General features: G+C 41.8%; 1 protein-coding gene and 1 long non-coding RNA gene across 2 annotated transcripts in view; both read right to left on the reverse strand.

Moving 5' to 3' along the window:
* Positions 1-8,839, reverse strand: part of dally (division abnormally delayed protein) — an 87,491-nt gene extending 78,652 nt beyond the window's left edge. The window contains exon 1 of the mRNA XM_064685216.1: positions 7,477-8,839. Within this exon, the coding sequence (XP_064541286.1) occupies positions 7,477-7,783 (307 nt within the window). The 5' untranslated portion in view covers positions 7,784-8,839. The remainder of the gene's footprint in view (positions 1-7,476) is intronic.
* A 2,536-nt stretch (positions 8,840-11,375) lies between these two features.
* LOC135430540 (uncharacterized) lies at positions 11,376-15,730 on the reverse strand. The gene is made up of 3 exons (XR_010436641.1): positions 14,466-15,730; positions 12,774-13,365; positions 11,376-12,172 (listed from the first exon to the last, which is right to left on the reverse strand). It is a non-coding gene; the product is annotated as an uncharacterized LOC135430540 (long non-coding RNA).
* Between the last annotated feature and the right edge of the window lie 3,385 nt (positions 15,731-19,115).

Here is a 19,115-nt window from a genome sequence, read left to right on the forward strand (position 1 = left end):
ACAACATTTGAATATATGATCTTCTCTTTGCGATTCAGTTTAAAATTGGGCTAGTTAATTAAAGAATTTTAATTATTTTTAAACAAAAACCAAACTAGATTTATTTTTTCAAAATTAGTTGTGGTTTTATATCAAATACCTCGGCATGAGGCACAGCTACAACGCATAAATAGCCTGCGCCACAGCCAGGGCAATTATCTAGCCATATTTTTGGTTAGATATCAAATTTAACGCGCATTTTGTGCATGAAAATATGCACGATATGCAAAATTTTCAATAGACATGCGCGCAATAACAAATTAAATATTAAAATAATTAATTTAAATTGTATAAATTTGCAGCTCAATTCGGGGTTCAAGAGTTAGTTCACGGACCAAACTTTAAAGCAGGCAGCTTGTTTGAACCGTGAACCGAACCAATAACAGTTCCTTCTTTAGGTTTTCCGCCCTTGATATTAAACCAGAGCTGCAAATCTATAAATAAAACTGATTGGGAACCAAACTTTAAGGCAGGCAGCTTGTTCGAACCGTTTGCACCCCTGGATTAATATCAAATCTATAAATGAAACTGATTCGGTTCATGTAGATCTAGGTTCTTTTTGACTTAAACGAATTGCTTGCTCTTCTTCTTGCACACACAATTTGTTTGCCTCACAATTCCACACAAATAAGTGTATTTTTAACAGTTTTTTGTTTTTGTTTACACTTACTTCATTTAATGTTTAGATTTGCGCTTAGTGTGCGAAAACGAAACCAAAGTCAATAAACCGTCTAAACGTACAACAACAACAACAACAACAATAAAAGCAGAAACCACAAAAATCTGCCAAACAAATATAGAAAGAAAGAAGAAGCAAAAGTCAAGTGTGGTCTTTAAGGGTGGAGTTTGCCAGAGATTGAGGTGGCGAGTGTTGTGGGGCGTGGCACTTTGGGCGGTGGATGCTATTGAATTAAGTTAGACAAGCAAACAAAATAGAGAGAGAGAGAGAGAGAGAGAGAGAGAGAGGCGGAGAGAGAGAGGGAGAGAGAGAGAGAGACACGCGAGTTATTTAGCTGCGCAAAAATTGAAATCTGTTTCATGTTTTTGTAGTCGTTGTTATTTTGGTCATGTTGTTGCCTGCGCTTAAAAAAGAAATCACTCAAATATTTATTATTGTTATTGTTGCTGTTGTTGTTGCTTGTCGTGTTGTGGTAACAAGACGCCGCCAACGCCATATTAGCCCTGGCTTTTCATGCCATTTACAAGGCAATACACACAATTTGCTCGCCTTTTGCCTTTTCATTCACTTGGCTAACAAATCTTTTGTGCTGACCAATTGAATGTTGTTGCTGTTGTTGTCTCTCGTCATAGGTTGATTTATGAGCCTTAGGTGCAAATAATTGATTTATGCGACGCAAACAGTGTGCAATGTCTGTGTGTGTGTGTGTGTGTGTGTGTGTGTTTGTTTGAGGAGCTCCTCCTCGACTCTTGGCTGATAAGACAGAAATGGCAACAAATACCACTTAGACGCAGCGACGTGCAGAAAGGTAATTAGATAAATGAAAGCAAGGCAACTGATAAGTTGCCACTCGAATGTATCTGAAAGATACCACAAAACACACACAGATACTCTGTAATGGAAACACATTTAAATCTGATCGAACAGCGTGTGCGACAAAGCAGCTCACATCCAATAATCATAATACGAGCTGTAATCTTCAGTGGCCATAACTAACGATAGAGTTGGAGAGCGGAAATGCCCAGCTATACAATGTATATATATATATACAAGATAGTTGGATGCCGGCTACTTTTGTTGATTTCGATGCTGTGCACACTTCACTAGGCATTAACCTTTTCTTTTTCCGTGAACATGAGCATGTTTCATGTGGCATCCATGAATCAAAAAAAAAAAAACAAAAAAAAAGAGAAGAAAACAAAAACCGAAACCGAGGCAAGAATGAAAGAATCCGGTGACGCTTGTATCTCATGCCCTCTCATACCTGGGTTCATTGGAAAACGGCGATTACGCGGCACAAAAGCCATGAAGGCAAACAATGAGCCAGCAGCAGAAGAAGAAGCAGAAGAAGAAGGTAACACGCCAGCGGCAACTCGAGCTGCATCATCGTTATAAGAGGCGCAGAGGCGTGGCATTACATAAGCATGAGTGGCCCAGCGACATTGACCAAAGCGAATCGGCCAAAATGACTGGAAAATTGTATCAAACACACACACGCACACACAGATACACGCAGCAAATGCAACTCAATCGCTGTCTGCAAGTTCTCGCATTTGTTTGTTCGATCAATTTACTTGTGAAATGTTTAAAAATAGCTACAAGCAAGGCAGGTACAAGCGTGAGATACAAATGTATCTACTACCTGTACGACGGGCATCTTCTCTGACGGATGCCTTGCACAATTCACACGTTTGATGTGTTATATAAGAAAAGAGAACAACTGCTCAATATTTAATTACGTATACGTCCCCTCAGCCCAGTCCGGACTGACAAGTGCGGCGCTTTATGACTTGAACTTTATCTGTTCTATTGGAGTGCAGTCTGCAGTTCTTATCAGCGCTTATCTGTGCCTGGCCATGTCCCAGTCGAAGCCAGGCGGAAGCAACAACGCGTTGACAACTTCCTTTGGACACACATGTGGACTTTAATTGCCGTGACATTAAAACGAAAATGTTTAGACGAGCTGCGGCCCAAACAGGTTCGGGCCGAACCACGTCTTACCTTTGGCCCCGGCCGAAAGGCATGAATGAAAATGTTAAAAGTAAAAAAAAGAAGTAAATATATTAACACGCGAACACTTTAAGCAATGACAATTGTAGAGCTCGGGTTTCCGAGAATTTGGGCAAAGTTGAGTTAAGTGACTTAATGAATGAATGAACCAGTCTGCAGCTCTGCTTCTTCTGCTCGTTTGCTGAAATTGAATGAATTTAAATATCTTACGCTTAGCTTGTGCAGCAACAAGCAACAATCGACAATCGACAGTCGACAGTCGGCAATCGGCAATCACATCAATGACATCATCTGCCCGCGCCGCGAGACTAAGCAGAACCCAAACTCGAGCATTGGCCGCGCATTGAGGTCAAAAGTGTAAAATAAACTGAACAGACAGCAAATTTAAACCAAACATTAACAAACTGCCAGCCATTGCGTATACAGAGTTAAGATTTCCTCCTTCTTTTCCGTTCAGCTTTTTTAGCAGTCCGATTCTGGCCGAGCGAGTTTTTGAGTGCGTGTGAAATCGATGGACGAACGCACTCGCATCGTTAATTTTAATTGAAACTAATTAACGCACATATAAAAATAAAGTAAAACAATATCAAATAAAATAGACAATGCGGCGAACTGGGCGACCGAACTGACGACTTGTCTACGCTTCTGGACTCTGACATAATAAGAAGAACTCAACAGAAATGCTCAAGTCTCAAAATAAGTTTCAGCAGGAGACAATAAGGTTTATATATATATGCAACGATCTTATTCTTATTCTTAGAGGTGAGGCATATATAAATATATTTCAATCTTTTTCATATTCTTATAGAATATATATATACTTCGATCTTATTCTTGTGAAAAAATTACCAATATATAATAAAGATGCCAAACTCCAAACTAGTTTCAGTTCGATCCTTCATTATGAACTACAACTTATGAACATCGGACCATCATATCCTAAAGATACAATAGGCGCGATAGGTAGAAAATATTAAATAATTACTTTTAAGATAAATATGAGCTAATTATTATAAACAATCTCATTAATGATAGCCCGAAAGTTAAGTTAAGCTAAAAACAAAATATATACAATGTATCAAATAAGAAAGTCAAGACAAATATGCATTTTCTGCAAAAGTTGAGCCGGCGACTTCGCGCTTGTTAGTCCAATGCTCAGGAACCTAAGCAACGCAGGCTCTTGGTGTCGCGCTGGCAAAGCACTTGGAGCTGTAAGCTGCTCTTAAATTATAAACATTTCAGCCCCTTCAATATGGATATCCATTCGATCCGGCTTGAGTTTTAATAAAGCTGAGCTCATTTCAATCCATTGGGCATTAGACTGTTTGGAAAACTCTTAAGCTGCACTTGTAAATAGTTGCCGTACAATCGATCAATTAAAAATTGTTTAGCTTTGAGCTCAATTGATAACCCTGTCCAAAGTAGAAAACAGTTGCCCAGCAAATAGAGCAGAGCAATTAAATTTAAGTGAAATGTCCAACATAATTAATGGATTAAGTTCAAATTGATTTGGAGCAAAGCAAAAGAGTTAATGACGCACAACTCAAATTGGGAAAAAGAGTTGAGAAAAAACTGCGACAACTTGTGCCAGAAAAGCGCCAAATTTGTTTGTTTAAACAAAAGAGATGAACATCAACAATTTATCAAGTTTGCAATTCGAATTTAATGCAGCAAATGTTGTGGAACATTTGTGAATTTCTGTTTTGAACAGATACAATTTGACGGATACGCTTTGGCAGATTAGCCAAGCCTTAATTAGAGTGAAGCACTTAAATATTGAATGCGAAATTGGGCGGCTAATTAGCAATAAAAAATCGCAAACAAAACAAATATGAAGGTAGAAAAAAACCAACAATAACCGGATATCTTAAATCAAAATCGTATAAAAAATGGATTCAGTCTTAAATCTAGGAACCTGTAAAAGTTATGACAAGTAATAAAATCTGTGCACAAAACTTTATTAAGTATCTTTTCTCATTCGGGCGAGGGATTCGTTATTTGGTGTGGATTATTTTTGGTTTATCTCGTGCCTGGCAGCCAAACATTGCTTAAGCCCGAGCATAGTTTATGAAACTGTTGGAAAGTTGCCTCACGTTTTGGCTTCTATTTGCACTTTTCTATTATCTACACACACACACACACACAGAGAGAGAGAGACAGAAAGTTTGCTCTAATTTCAGTTGCTTGCGAGTTGCTTAAATATTTAGTAACAAGCTCGTCGCCTACAAGCTAAAGATACAGATACAGATACAGCTAGAGATATGATTAGATACGACTTCCTGTTTGCGTTTCAGCATTGTTCTGAGCACATTCGGAGTATGTAACGTGTTAATGTTAATGGGCCGTGTTTACGCGATGGGCCAAAAAGCTAAAACTATTTCCAGCTCACATGTATCTGGGCCTTTATGTTTGCTATTATTGCCTTGTGGTTATCCAACAGTATCTTTGGCTGTGTTTATTCTGTACTTACAGCTCAATTAGCAGTCGCATAGCGCGCGCAATTAAAATGAAATTGAATTTTATGTGCGTTGCGCCCAAGTGCGTAGCCGGGCTTACATACCAAATAGTAAACGGGCAGGCACATTTACAGATACAGATACAGACACAGATACGTAGATACATATTGTGTGTACTCATAAATAGCTGAAATACATTTATCGTATGCATGACACAGACATCAGATTAGCATCACAAACAGCACATAAACGTAAAAGTAACACACAAACAGTTGAAGAGCATACAACAAGAAGAAAAAAAAGAAGGCACAAGTCGGGGCAGAAGTTGAACTATGTAAACAGTAAATAGACGACAGGCCGGGCCGGGAGTAGGGGCAGGGGCCGTAGCTATAGACCGAATGAGAAGTTCGGCATACACTTAAGCGAGCCATTAAGAGCAACGACCACAGTAATAGATACAGATACACGGTAACTGAGATACATAGATACACCTGGCTAGACATAAAGTGTTCGTGCCGGAGGCGCTGCTTTTGGCAGCTCAAATTGGCGCTTGCAGATACGTAGATACATAGACATACACAGATACATAGATACATAGTCTCAAATTAAGATTCCACAAAAGCCAAACGCTAATAACAACTAACAAAGTCAAAGTCTGTGAAGTCGGGTCCATTGAGCGAGCGCTCATGTGGATAAATCTTTAGAGAAGTCAGTCGACAGTTGGCTGCTGCCGCGATGCGGGCGTTTGCTGCCATGTATCTTGCAGATACTTTTTTACTTGTGTTTATTTGTTAACTACCTGCGTGTGAGAAAAAAAACTCTGCTCAGCAGGCAGGTAACAATACACGGAACTGCAACATCATGCCACACACACATAGAAAGAGAGAGAGAGCGAGAGACATGCACACAAGCGTCTAAATGTATCTGAGTATCTATGGAGCTGCTGCTGCTGCTGCCCCGTAATTGTGCGTAAATGTGTAAATACCAAGTCAAGGTCGGTTAATCAATAATAATTATTTTTCACTCAATTACGCGCCGCGCCGCGCTGCGTGAGCTGCTTTAGTTTGTTATTTGTGGCTCGCATTCTTCAGACATACGCATAGATACATGACTAGAGCTATAGATACATTTATGCTTAGCTACGCTTTGGTTTATTTATCTCATTGTGTTTCTTTTTTTTTGCTGGCCATTTCGTTATCGCTGTTGTTTGGCTTAGCGCCGAGCAACATTCATGTGTGAAATATGCATAAACAAAATATGCCAAGCGAGATTTCGAGTATCTCATGGATGTAAATATACAAATGCTGTGCTTCGTATGTAGCCTTCACACAGTTAGATGCGTGCCACTTGATATGCCCGAAACCAGAATAACAAATGATGATGCCGACATCAAGATACAGTCGCAGCAGCAGCAGCAGCAGCAACTGCCACAGTCATAGCTAAAACTAAAGATACAGCGACGTATACAGATAAAGATATAGATACATTATTCTATAATGAACCTGCAGCGTGGGCTGCTCTTGGGAAAAGCTTCCAGGCCGGGCAACTTTTCGAGGTGCCGAGCATATGCCCAATACGCTTCTAATTGCGGACGCGGCACTTGCTCAGGGTTCGCCTCCGGGACGGATGAACGCCGCCTGGCCGCCCGCTCGAGTGACAGGCGGCTGCCCACTTGAGCGTCGAAGTCGTCCCAATGAATTTGCATTGAGTTACAGCTGCGCCCGCCCCTTAGGCACAATTGGGCGAGAAGCGTCAAGTAAGTTAAGTAGATATGCCCCAAACTTTGACTGCAAGTGATTTACTCGACTTGAGCTGGCGAAAAATGAGGGTATATTGGGCCAGTGTTAAGAGAAGGCGCTCGTGAATGCATTTAATAGAAGCTCAGTATAAAGTTGTGGCTTAAATAAAATATATATAGAGTATATACGCTGTCTGCTAACTGGTTAGTCAGCCAACAAGATAGACAAGATAAAACAAGGTAGATGAAATGTCTAGGTGAGCCAGTCAGTAGGGCAAAGGAACAACGAGGATTCAGACTAGGCTAGTGTAGGGATGTAGTATTATCTCCTTCTTTAACAGTTTCTATCTACTTTACTATACTATTCTATACTTTCTAACTAAAATAAGCCTTAGCTGCCTTGATAAATAGATAGATTTACCAACTTTCGCACTGCGAAAAATTTCAAAACTCAACTATATCTAAAGGTGTATATGCAGCCTCTTGAGTTGACAGCCAGGTTTAGCTTTGTGCGTATCTCATGGCTAACTGAGCTGTTGGCTAGTTGCACCTACCTTTTTCATTGTAAACTCCACTCGACCTGATGTCGATCGATTCGAAGTAACCCTTGACCGCCTCGCACTGCGCTGTATCCTTGGCGCGCGAGTCGCGCTGCAGTCGGCGTCGGTGGTGCGTTGCGGCGCTGTGTTGATGCTGATGCTGCGGCTGGTGCTGGTGGTGCAGATTCGCGCTAAAGTCGTCGTCGCTGGCAGCCACAATGTCTGTGTGAGCCAAGTGCTTGGCCATGGCCAGGCTGTGGCTGCAGAGCAGCGCGACAAGCAGCAGCTTGTGCAAGAGGCAGAGGCTGCCGGCCATGTTCATGTGGCAAATAGTTGCTGGGCTTATGCTTATGCGAAAAATGCGAACTGGACACCTGAGAACGGCACCTGAGAGCGGCTTGTGCGTATCTATGTGTGTGTGTGTTTGTGTGTATGTTGTGTGTGTGTGTGTGTGGACCTTTAGGATTTTGGGCAGCTCTGCTGCTGCATATTGCACTAAACAGCTGTTCCGACACAAATACACTCACACCCACGCACGCAGGAACACACACAATGAGAGCGACAGAGAGAGCGCGCGAAGCAAAGAGAGCGGCACACACACACAGTTAAACTTTTTGCACTTGCCGGTTAGGCCGAAACACACACACAAACAAAATACACAGAGAGTGGTGTTTGCCTGTTGTTGCTATTGCTTTTGTTGTTGTTGCCTCTCAGGCGCTGACGTCGCAAAAAAGTGTGCAAAAAACACGCGTATTTTTGTTGTCGTTGTTGCAGTTGCGATTGTTTTTTTGTTATTGTTGCGCTTTGTTTAAACTGAAATACACGCACGTCACACTTTCAAATTTCGATTTCGCTCTTCCTCTCTATCTTTGCTTTCTTGACTTTTTTTTGCCAGATTTTTTAAAGAATTTTCGAAATGCGCCTACGATTCTTTATGACATAATCGCAATTAACCCAATCTACATACACACATGTATATTTATATATGTGCAATGGACATTGATTCGTTATCATGAGCAACAGTTTAAAGTTTCCGATAATGCACACTTGGACATATAATTCGATTCCTTTTATTCACAGCTGAGTTATATGCGCCACATTTGCTTTTATTTCTGTTATTTTTGCGAATTTTTAATGCATTTGCTTTTGGTTGCCGCTGCGAGAATTGATTTTCATTTTTTTGGGGGGAGATTTTTAATTGATTTGCATTTGCACGCGTTTTAATTGCACTCGCGTTGGCGGCGGCTCTTGGCCAAGAATATATTCGAAATACGCTAAGACGTGCCTGCGATTACGATTGCGTCTCTTTCAGATTTAAGGAAACGCTGTTAGCGCAGCGAGACGTTTGCACACGACGACGGTTCGTTCACAACTAACTGTATCTTTCACAGTTCACAGATACAATGCAAGCTCACCAGCCAGTCGCGCGCGCTCACGCTCTCTTTCACGCACACTTGCGTGCCGCGGCTCTCTTTGCACTTGAGCCTTTTGCGGGCATGAGAACTTGAATTGCAGAGCACCAACAGCTGAACCATGGCGATCCAGACACTTGCCAAGATCGTGAGGCTATTATCAAATATTTGCTTTATTAATAAATACAATTTATTAATAAATAATTAAATAATAAAATATAAATAAAACAGACCAATATGTTGTTGTTGTTGGTGGTTGGTTGAGCAAATGTTGTTGCTTCTTTGCGCGTTGAAGGCAACAACAGTTTGTAACGTGCACGTTTTGAATGCAGCATTACAGCTGTTATACTCAGAATGGCACTGTTGTGCTCTCTTAAACAAAGAGCGCGCTCTCTGCTGCTCAAACACAAGCACATGACGCTGTTAACGGACAGTGGTGCGAAATAGCGCGAGCGCGCATATTTATATATGATGTGAAAGGATTTGTTGAAAATAGGAAAAAAGTTAAGCAAAAATGTACTAAATTAATATTATCTTAAAACTTATGATAGACAATATGAATAAATTGAAGGAACAATGTTGAAAAGTGTCAGGCATAAAATGTATTAAATTAAGATTATCTTGTTTTAGTGCAGCAATTAAAATGTTCTGTGGAAGGAACTGCATAATTTTTTAAATTATTTAAAAAACGTTAGCCTTAAATTGAGTGTATTCGGGCTTCAAAGATATTTTAATTTTTTTTATATATTATATAAAAACTTAACTTCAAATAGAGTGTATTCGGGCCTACGAATTTTAATAGAATATTATTTTTTAATTGTTTAAAAATTCAAGCTTTAAATAAAGTGTATTCGGCTGAGTTCTTGAGTCAACAACAGATCCCACTTTAATGCCCGCGATTAGCATACAAATAAAAAACGTAAATTGATCTATGATAGACTACCAAAAGTCAATCTATAAAACAAGGTCCAACTCTTGTGCCCCGAGCTATTCGCTTTCATCGCAGCCGCACGGCATTTGCATTTGCATGCACTTAAATCAAGAAGCTTAATTGACAGTTGATTGATTTCAGAATATTCCCATTTATGGACTTAACGATTAGTTGAATGGGACAGTTCAGACTGTCAGATTTCGCTCGACCAAGCGCATTATATGGGCCAGGTAGCTGCGACACCTTTTTTGCGAAAACCTTTTGCGAAAGACCTTATCGTTAGCCAGATTATCTGATCAATCAGCTCAGAGAATTCCCTGGCCAATTTCTTTCAAATGAGAACCCGGCCCAGCACGCGAAAAGGTTTTTCTTTGTTTTATTTAGTTATTTACCGAGTTTTTTTTTCCCTGTTGGCCTGGCCCAAACAATGCACGACTTTTGGCCAGACTTTCACTCAACGCCGCAGGCGCTGGCCAAAGACAATCCGACTGTGGGCTAGTTACTCAGCACTTTGCGCTCGACAATCGTATCTATTGCTTCATTAACAAGAAACCCAAATATCAGAGCCAGAAAAAAGATATATATATATATATTTATATATATAGTATGCTTCACGGTGGTCAACAGCGGACGTCCAGCTGAGCCGCGGCAACGCCCACTTTGGCCTTGTTAGCCAAATTCGCCTAGATATCGCCTGGATATAGGTAAATACATATACATATATATATACACAAATATATACATATATTCAAATTAGCGCGCGATAAACAAAGGCAAACGTTTGCACATTCTAAAAAAGTATTCCTCGAATGAGTCATGCGAGCAGCGGAAACAGCTACAACAACAAAATATATATGTATGTATATATAAAAAAATCAAATAACAAGATTGAAAAGGTGAAGTCGAAAATTAAACACCAGCACATCGTTTAGATAAAGTTATAAATTATAATGTACGAACGATCAACAAGAGAGAGCGAGTGAGCGAGTGAGCGAGAGAGCGAGAGAGAGGCAACCCTTTTGGCAGAGGCGGGCCGTGGTTCCAGGTTCCAGGTTCCAGCTCGAGTCCAGCAACCCACACAAAAGCAGGTAAACGTTTACACAAGTCCAGGCCTTTTTTAGATGTGTGCGCGTGTGTCCGTGTGTGTGCGTGTGTGAAGAGCTGAAATTAAACGAATTTAGGCAAACGGCATCTATAAATTATGTTGCCTGGCGAAAAGTTTTTGATCTCTCGGCAATCTGAGAGCGCAGGCAAAGTTGGCTCGAGAATTTTATTGTTGTTGTTGTTGCTGTTTGTTCTTCATGTTTTTTGGAGCAACTCAAATTTCGTTTAAACGCTTGATTTAGTGCAGCAGCAAATATGGCCAATGTTGGGCGCATTCCACAAGCGACAGCGTTTTACACTTGAAATGCGCAGCATTTGAGCGAGCGAGACAGATAGAGCGAGCGAGCGAGAGAGAGCGGAACCGAGTGCCTCTTTTATCCTGCGCCAAGAACCGAGCCCAAGACTGGACCCCAAAACACGTTGGTGGCATTTTGTGTGTGCGCCGCCGTCGCCGCCGACGTCGCTGCCGCCGTCGTCGTCGACGTCTTCGACTGGTCCAACAGGTTCCAGCCTGACTGACACTACGCCATGGAGATTCTTCGGGCGGGCCCTGGCCCTGGCTTGACTTTGGCTGCGGCTGCTGCTGCTGCTGCTGCGGCTGTGGCATGCAGCATTTCTCGTTTCTGTTGGCGCGCTCGTTTTGCACATTTTTGAATTTTATTTTAATTTCTTTTTATTATAAGTATTTTACTTGCCGACTCTTCGGGCTGCCGCTGCTGGCCCCTAGACCCGGCCGCGCAGCGTCTTGGCTTTCCGTGCAACTTTTTAGGTTTTGTTTGATTTTTCATTCACCAAAAACTGGTTCGACGCTTGCAGTACTTCTGGCTGGGACTCTGGCTGAGACTGGAGCTGGAGCTGGGGCTGGAGCTGCGGCTGAAGACGCGAAGACATTGTTTGGTCTCAAGGAAGTTCTTGTTTGCCCGGTGTGTGCCCAGGAATGTGTGAAGTCATCGGGCAACAGACACACAAGCACACAGACACACGCAGACTCTTCCATTTGAATGCCACAATGCTGAGCTCTTACATTTTTAAAGACCTGGGCGGCACTTGCAGCACACAGACCGACTGCATCCGAGTCCGAGTCCGAGTCCGAGGCTGGGGCCGCCTTGAATTCCGGCCCGCACTTTGAGGGCGTCTCGTTTTTCCAGCCAAACGGAAAATCAGTCAAACGCAACAGACATCGATAGCTCTACATCACATTGCAACAATCAATGCCGATCTACACTGCGCGAAAGAAACAAATGACCGCCACAAGGTGCAACTGCTGCAGAGAGAGAGAGAGAGAGAGAGAGAGGGGGGGGGGGGGGGGGGGGTACTGTGTAATTCTATTGCATTGCAGGATATTGGTTCTTTACGCTTGATTTGGCACATTGTCAGCTGCCCACCTGCCCGCCCGCCCACCTGTCCATGGCCAAGGGCATATCAAAAGTGGTCCATCGTCTCTTTTTGTCTGACAGCTACTTGTCAATGGCCGTGATGAGTGAGCGCCGCACAAGCCCGACCTGCCCCTGCCCCTGCCCCTGCCCCGCCATAGACATAGACTCGTTTGTGAAAGGGACTCGACCTGGGCTTGGCTTTGGCAACCTGACAACGTGCCATTGACAGATTTCAATAAAACGAAAGAAAACAAGAAAAGGAAAAGCTGCGTATGAATGAAATCGATTTGTTGCCTAGACTAGCCCCCAGGCGGGCGTGGCATATGCCACACATCATTAAAAACATGCTAAATACTATATTTTATTTAGTCCAGTTTTAAGTTTTAACGAGCTGCGGGGCCACTTTTGATTGCAGTTGATCGGCAGCCGCACCATGACTAAGCGCATTTGCTTGCCCCTTGGCAACAGCGCGCAACGCCAAGAACTTACCCCATCGATATATATATCAATATATATATCAATATATATATATTTACAGAAATATGCCTCGGCCTGTGTCCAGCGGTTGGCTGCAATCCGGGCCTTGGCCAAGGTAGAAATTAAGCGTCCAACCGCGAGTTTACACATCATCATCATTATTGTTGCCGTTGCCGCAGCCGTTGCCTTTGCCTTTGCCGTGGCAGCGACTGTTGTCGTGCTGCACATCCTGCAGCTCGCAGACGTGGCTGCAACGTGTGCGAATGTGTTGCACAATAAATAAAAATATTTATACATGAAACCCTAAATAAAGCATGAGCGACAAAGATGCGAACCAACTCGTCGCCGTCGTCGCCGTTGGCCGCTTGCCGCATGCCGGTTGCAAGTTGCAAGTTGCCGGTTGCCGGTTGCCAGTTGCCAGTTGCCGGTTGCTATCGTGGCCGCCGGCTCCGGCTCCGGCTCCCAGGCCAAGTGGCAAAAATAATGTCGTGGCATCTGCATCTGTGCAGCCAGCAGCTTTTGCCTACACGAATTTCAAAATTGTCGTTTGCCAATGCCAATTTTTTTTTTATGTGTCCTTTTTTAATGCCCTTCCAGGGTGGAACTGCAAAGAGAAATGCAATAAAGTTTTTTTTAGCAAATATTCAAACACTTTATAGTTACAATTTTTATACCATTTTTTAAAGACTTCAAAAATGAAAATTATTAAAATTTTATAGAAATTATTTAAAAACTTTTTATAGAATTCCAAAAAAGTCATGAACGAAAGTTTTCTAGAAATTATTTAAATACTTTTTAACTAAAGTATTTAAGATTTCAGAAAATATTTAAATATTTTACAAATAATTAAAATACGTTTTATTTTAATTGTTTACTTAAATATTTCTACGAAAATAATGTATTAAAGTTTTCTAGAAATTATTTTATTTTTATTTTTGTTTTAATTATTTACCCGATTGAATGCACTTCCAGCAAAATCAATATTTTAAGGCATCTAGTAAGCCATATTAAAATTTAACTATCGAAATTATTTAACTAATTTTTTAAATAAAATTTAATTAACTTAATTTCCTTGCTTGTTATTTTTTCATAATTATTTTTATAATATATATTTTAATAAATTTATTAATATTTAATATTATTATACTTTTCTCATTATCTTAGGCATTAGCATCTGGCACGCGGCATATGTTATGAAATATATTATATAAGATAGATAGAGATCTATATAAAAGAAATACCTATGCTACTCTAAAGTCTAACTTCACTGAACAAGGCAAAAACTGTAGGTTCTTATCTAGTTCTCATCCAATTTCCCAGAATTCTCATTCATCTTTAAAGTATTCAAAGCAGCTTCCACACACGGACGTGGGCTCAGGCCAAGGAAGAGGCAACTTTGGGGCGCCTCGTTAACATTCCATAACTCAGCTTGGATACAAGCTTATAGAAGTATTTCCGTTCCGACTCCTAAAATGAAGTAAAAGAAACCTTTCTCACATTCTTTACATTTTTAGAATTATTTTTTAGCTGAAATTCTCAACGTTCTTGTCTTTTAATTAAAAATATTCTTTTCTAATATTTACTTTTAATTATCTATAATAAATGAAACAAATAAAGGGTATTTGATTTTCGCCATATGCCCATTCGCTTTGCATTTCAGTTGTTTTTGTTTGGGTTCTTTTTTTTTTAGGTTTTTTGGAATACCTTTTGTATCGGCTGTGGCTCTTGTGTATGCCTCGTCATCATTGTCAGGCGTCGCAGCCCAGCATCAAGAATCAAGATCAAAGCAAAGCCCACTAACTACATCAGGAGATGCTGCCGCTGTGCCTCTCACTGAGGCTGACGCCGAGGCAGAGGAGGCTGTGGCTCAGGAGCTGCCGCTGCCACAGCCACAGCCACAGCCGCAGCCGCTGCCGCTGCCGTGACTGCCTCCGTTGTGGTTTCCACTGCTGCAGTTGTTGTTGTTGTTGTTGTTGTTGTTGTCGCTGTTGCATAGTCAAAGTAAAATAAGAAATAAATCAGTAAATTGGATTGCTTTTTGCTGGGCTCGTTCGCTGATTTTCGCAATGGCAACTGCTGCAGTTGGACTTGGACTTGGACCTGGCCAGTTGGAGTCGGTTTTGGGCTCATGTTGTTGCATGCTGGAATTTCTATGCTTATCATTTTCTCGATCTCACCTGTTCAATTCATTATTTTCTATAAATAAACGACAGGCGACGGCAGTGGCAGCGGCAGCAGCAGCGACAGCGGCGGCAGCAATTTACATGGCTGCGCTCGCTTGCCACTTTTTGTGGCAGCCAGTGCAGAGTTGGCTGTAATTAAGTCAGTCGCATAACTGCAGCGAGTTGCGCTTCGAATTCGCATTCATTTTAATAACTAAACTCGCACATGCTGCCACCTGCCCCCTGCCCCTGCCCTTGCCCCTGCCCTTGCCCCTGCCCCAGCCTAGGGCCACAAAAGGTCAGTGGCGAGGCAGCAGCCTTTCTGAAATTCAATATGTGTCCTTTGATTTGGCCCCAGCTTCTGCTGCCGCGGTGGCCAATTTCGCGAATTCGTGCAACGCTTAGTTATGCCCGCGCTCACCAACATTGAGGCAGATCTGCGGATCTGCGGATCTCTGGATCTGTATCTGTATCTGTGCGCTGCGACGGCGGCTTCTTCTGTGGCACGGCATGGAATTTCGGTACAGAGCTTCGGTTTTTGGTTTTCTGTTTTGTTTTTTTTTTTTTGTTTGCATTTATTTCGCCAAGATGGTACCTAAATTTTTGCCAGTTCGCGTTCTTTTGCGGCATCTTGTTGCCTTTGTTGTTGTTGTTGTTGTTGCCCCTTTCGGTGCTCGCTGACATGCCACACAAATGTGGGCCTATGATAACATTGTCTTTGAGCTCGAGTTCGAGTTGGCGCAGCGCGTGAAAGTTGTCGTGCCAAAGGCCTCACAATGTTTATGTTGTACAGTGTTCGTGTGTGTGCGAGTGTGCGTGTGTGCGTGTTTGCGCTTAATGCACTTCACTTTCCAGGCGTGCGTTGTGAAAGCCCAAGCTGTAGGTAGGTCTCCCGGAGTGGTCCATACACAAAATTTCAATATCTTAACATTGTGATCCATTGTTTTATTTATGTTGAAATTCGCATTGTGCGCAGCTTATTTATACTCTACACAGTGGGGCAACTTGATTGTGAAAGAAAATATGTCACACATAATAAACTTCCAGAATTACAGTTTCCAGTTTTTATAGATTGTAGGTTCTTTGGACGGAAGTTGGAAAGCGTAGCACAATAATTCAAATTGGGGTCTTATATTGGAACTATCGAAAAATTTCATAAATGAATTTAATATTATTACTTAATTGGAACTATCAAAAAATTTTATTATTTAATTAAATTTATTAATATATTTATGAAAAAGCTCACTCTCTACAATTTTTAACAATTTTGCCATAACAACTGCTATTCATATGACGTGAGAGTATTTGATATTCGTCTTGCTTAACCAAGTTTTTTCTCTCACTCAATTTCTTATAAATTCCTTATCGATACGACCCCATTGGGAGCATACGCATATTGTTCTACCCCCATAAACATGCGCCTACACACATATACATACATACATATATGTACACACACACATATATTCGCACATACAATTTTAATTTTAATCTTTAAAATATTTTTCATTAGAATACATTTTTTACTTGCCAAAAACCACAAATATTTATTTAATTGCTTAATTTCTAAAATTGAAATAAATGTATTAAATCTAGAGCTCTGCCAGCCTGCAACGTGTTGTTCGGAATGTTTGCATGAGCTCGACTAAGACATAAACAAGTGAGTAAAAATAAGAAGAAGAAGAAGAAGAGGCAGTAGAAATTGTGAGCGTTTCCGTCTGTCGAAGCTGTCAAAAGTCGCCATAAACTTTAAGCTAGAAGTTTGCAGCTAAAACTTTGTGATCCCAACGAAAAAAGACGGTCATAAATTCTATGAAATTACTCCACAAAAAATAGAAGAACAACGGAAACAAGTTTAATAGTTGCCACCAACAGCAGCAGCAGCAGAGGCAGAGGCAGCAGCAGAGGCAGCGTCAGCGCAGGGGCTATCTAGGGCCACTTAGGGCGCCAGAGAGGGGTGGTGGCAGCAACTGATGGCAGCCGGCGCTGCATTCTGCTGTAGCTTAACAACATTTTGAGTTTTAGCTGCCATCAGCTGCAGCCGCAGCCACAAGAAACTGACTTGAGCTGAGCTGAGCTGAGCTGCCGGCGAGTAAAGTTTAAGTTTGTCATAAAATTGGCATGCATGGTGTGCATGGGTGTGCATGTGTGTGCGTGTGTGTGAGTGTGTGTGTGTGTGTGGAAACTTGTTAGGCCAACTGGCTGATGACTGCAGTCGCCTGATTACGCATACGCCGCGTGGCAGCAGTTCAAATCCAAGGAATGTGCATAAAATCAAATGTGCGAGAACAAGCACACACACTAAAAAGAATGAAAAAAAGAAGGGAAGAAAAAGAAGGAACTTTGTGTAGTGCACATTTATGGCGTGGGAAACAACAGAAAAAAATTCGCGACATGTTGTTGAATGAAAGAAGTTGAAATTAAAGCAAAGCACACAAAAAAAAAACAACAACAACGAAAACGAATACGAAGCACAAAGCAAAGAAAGCAGCGCAAACAGGGCAGCCGCAGCGGACGCTGCTCAGTCTGGGCGGCCGCGGCTGCGGCTTGAAGCTGTGCATGAATCATCGCGCCTGCATTTGCAGTGCCTGCCTTTTCGATAGGAAGAGGAAGACTGAGAGCGTGAGAGCGAGAGAGAGAGAGAGAGAGATAAACCGGTTTTGGCTCAGGAACGCAGATAACTTCTTGTGTCCCTGCGCACAGCCCGCCTGTCTTTGGCTCTCGATTGAGCTTCAAGTGAACCGCTCGAGGCTCTGCATATTTAATATTACACAAAGGTGATGCAGAGCAGACGCAACAGACAACGCCAATGGCATAATCCGCCAGCGGTCAACATTAATTTAGTGAAAACAACACACACACATGTACACTCGCACGCACGCACACACACACACACAGCTTGTCTGAGATGCACCACAAATTTTAATTAACCGAAACAATGGCGGCATCCTTGCATCAAAGGCAAAACAACATAATCATTGGCATTGCCCTCCCATCCGCAGCGTAACCGCAGCTCGCATTTGCAAGCGGACTCCAACGCTTGCCGGCTAAATGACCACGAAATTACCAAAGCCAGCGAGCTGAGGGGTCGATTGCGGCAGGTGGCAGGAGGCAGGGTTGCATTGGCCAGCGGACAGCGGGCAGAGGGCAGAGCGCAGAGTGCAGTGCGGGTCAGCTTGGGGGCAGCCACATGAGTGGGCAGCAGCCACTGCAGTTGGCAGAGAGTGCACTTTGGGCAAAATCCTGAACACCAGAAGCTGTCATTATACCTAAATATGCATTAAATAATTTATCAATATATGTATTTTTTTTAATGATTGATTGACTGATTGATTATTTAGCGATCGGTCTATAAGTGCATGCTAAGTCGGGCCTTTGGAAAACTCCATCCGTAAGTAAGCGAAAATCGGTTGGAAGAAACATTTTTAAGCTCCTTTCAGCTACAAAGATCTTTCACGCATCTCTATGAAAATTCAATTAAAACGCTTATCACACTTTTCGCAAATTCACGCTCTTGGGTGAAAAAGGGGGCCAAAGGTGAAGTAGGCGAAGTTTGGGGTTCAAACTCTTTTCCAAAAGCTACTTCTATATAGATATAGATACAGATATATCTATGTCTATATCTATATCTATATCTATATCTATATCTATATCTATATCTATATCTATATCTATATCTATATCTATATCTATATCTATATCTATATCTATATCTATATCTATATCTATATCTATATCTATATCTATGTCTATATCTATATCTATATCTATATCTATATCTATATCTATATCTATATCTATATCTATATCTGATTCACTTACGCTGTGGCAGCTTCCACAGAGATTTCACCTTGTCGCATTTGCATCACGAATGTCGCATTTATATTACGTATACGTTTCGCCAATCGATAGTTGTCATTGGGTCATTGGGACGCGGCTGCTGCTGCGCTGCGACTGCGGCTGCAGCTGCACGCCAAGGCCGCAGAAGTGGCGACAAATGGTCACCAAATTGGCAGACAACGAGCCTTGAAGCTGCCACAGGCGCCGCTTGCCGTTGCGTCATGTTGCCACTGAAAAAGGACGCCGAATATCTGCTCAAAGGAGTCCAATTGACGTCAACTTCACGTTGCGCACTCGACGAGCTGTTCGATGTGATAAATGATTTAAGCTGAGTGCTCAAAGAGCCATTCGA

Source organism: Drosophila montana, unplaced genomic scaffold (genome assembly GCF_035044405.1).
Source record: "Drosophila montana isolate Dmon_TW-CO22-7 unplaced genomic scaffold, ASM3504440v1 contig_3029_1, whole genome shotgun sequence".
NCBI lineage: Eukaryota > Metazoa > Arthropoda > Insecta > Diptera > Drosophilidae > Drosophila > Drosophila montana.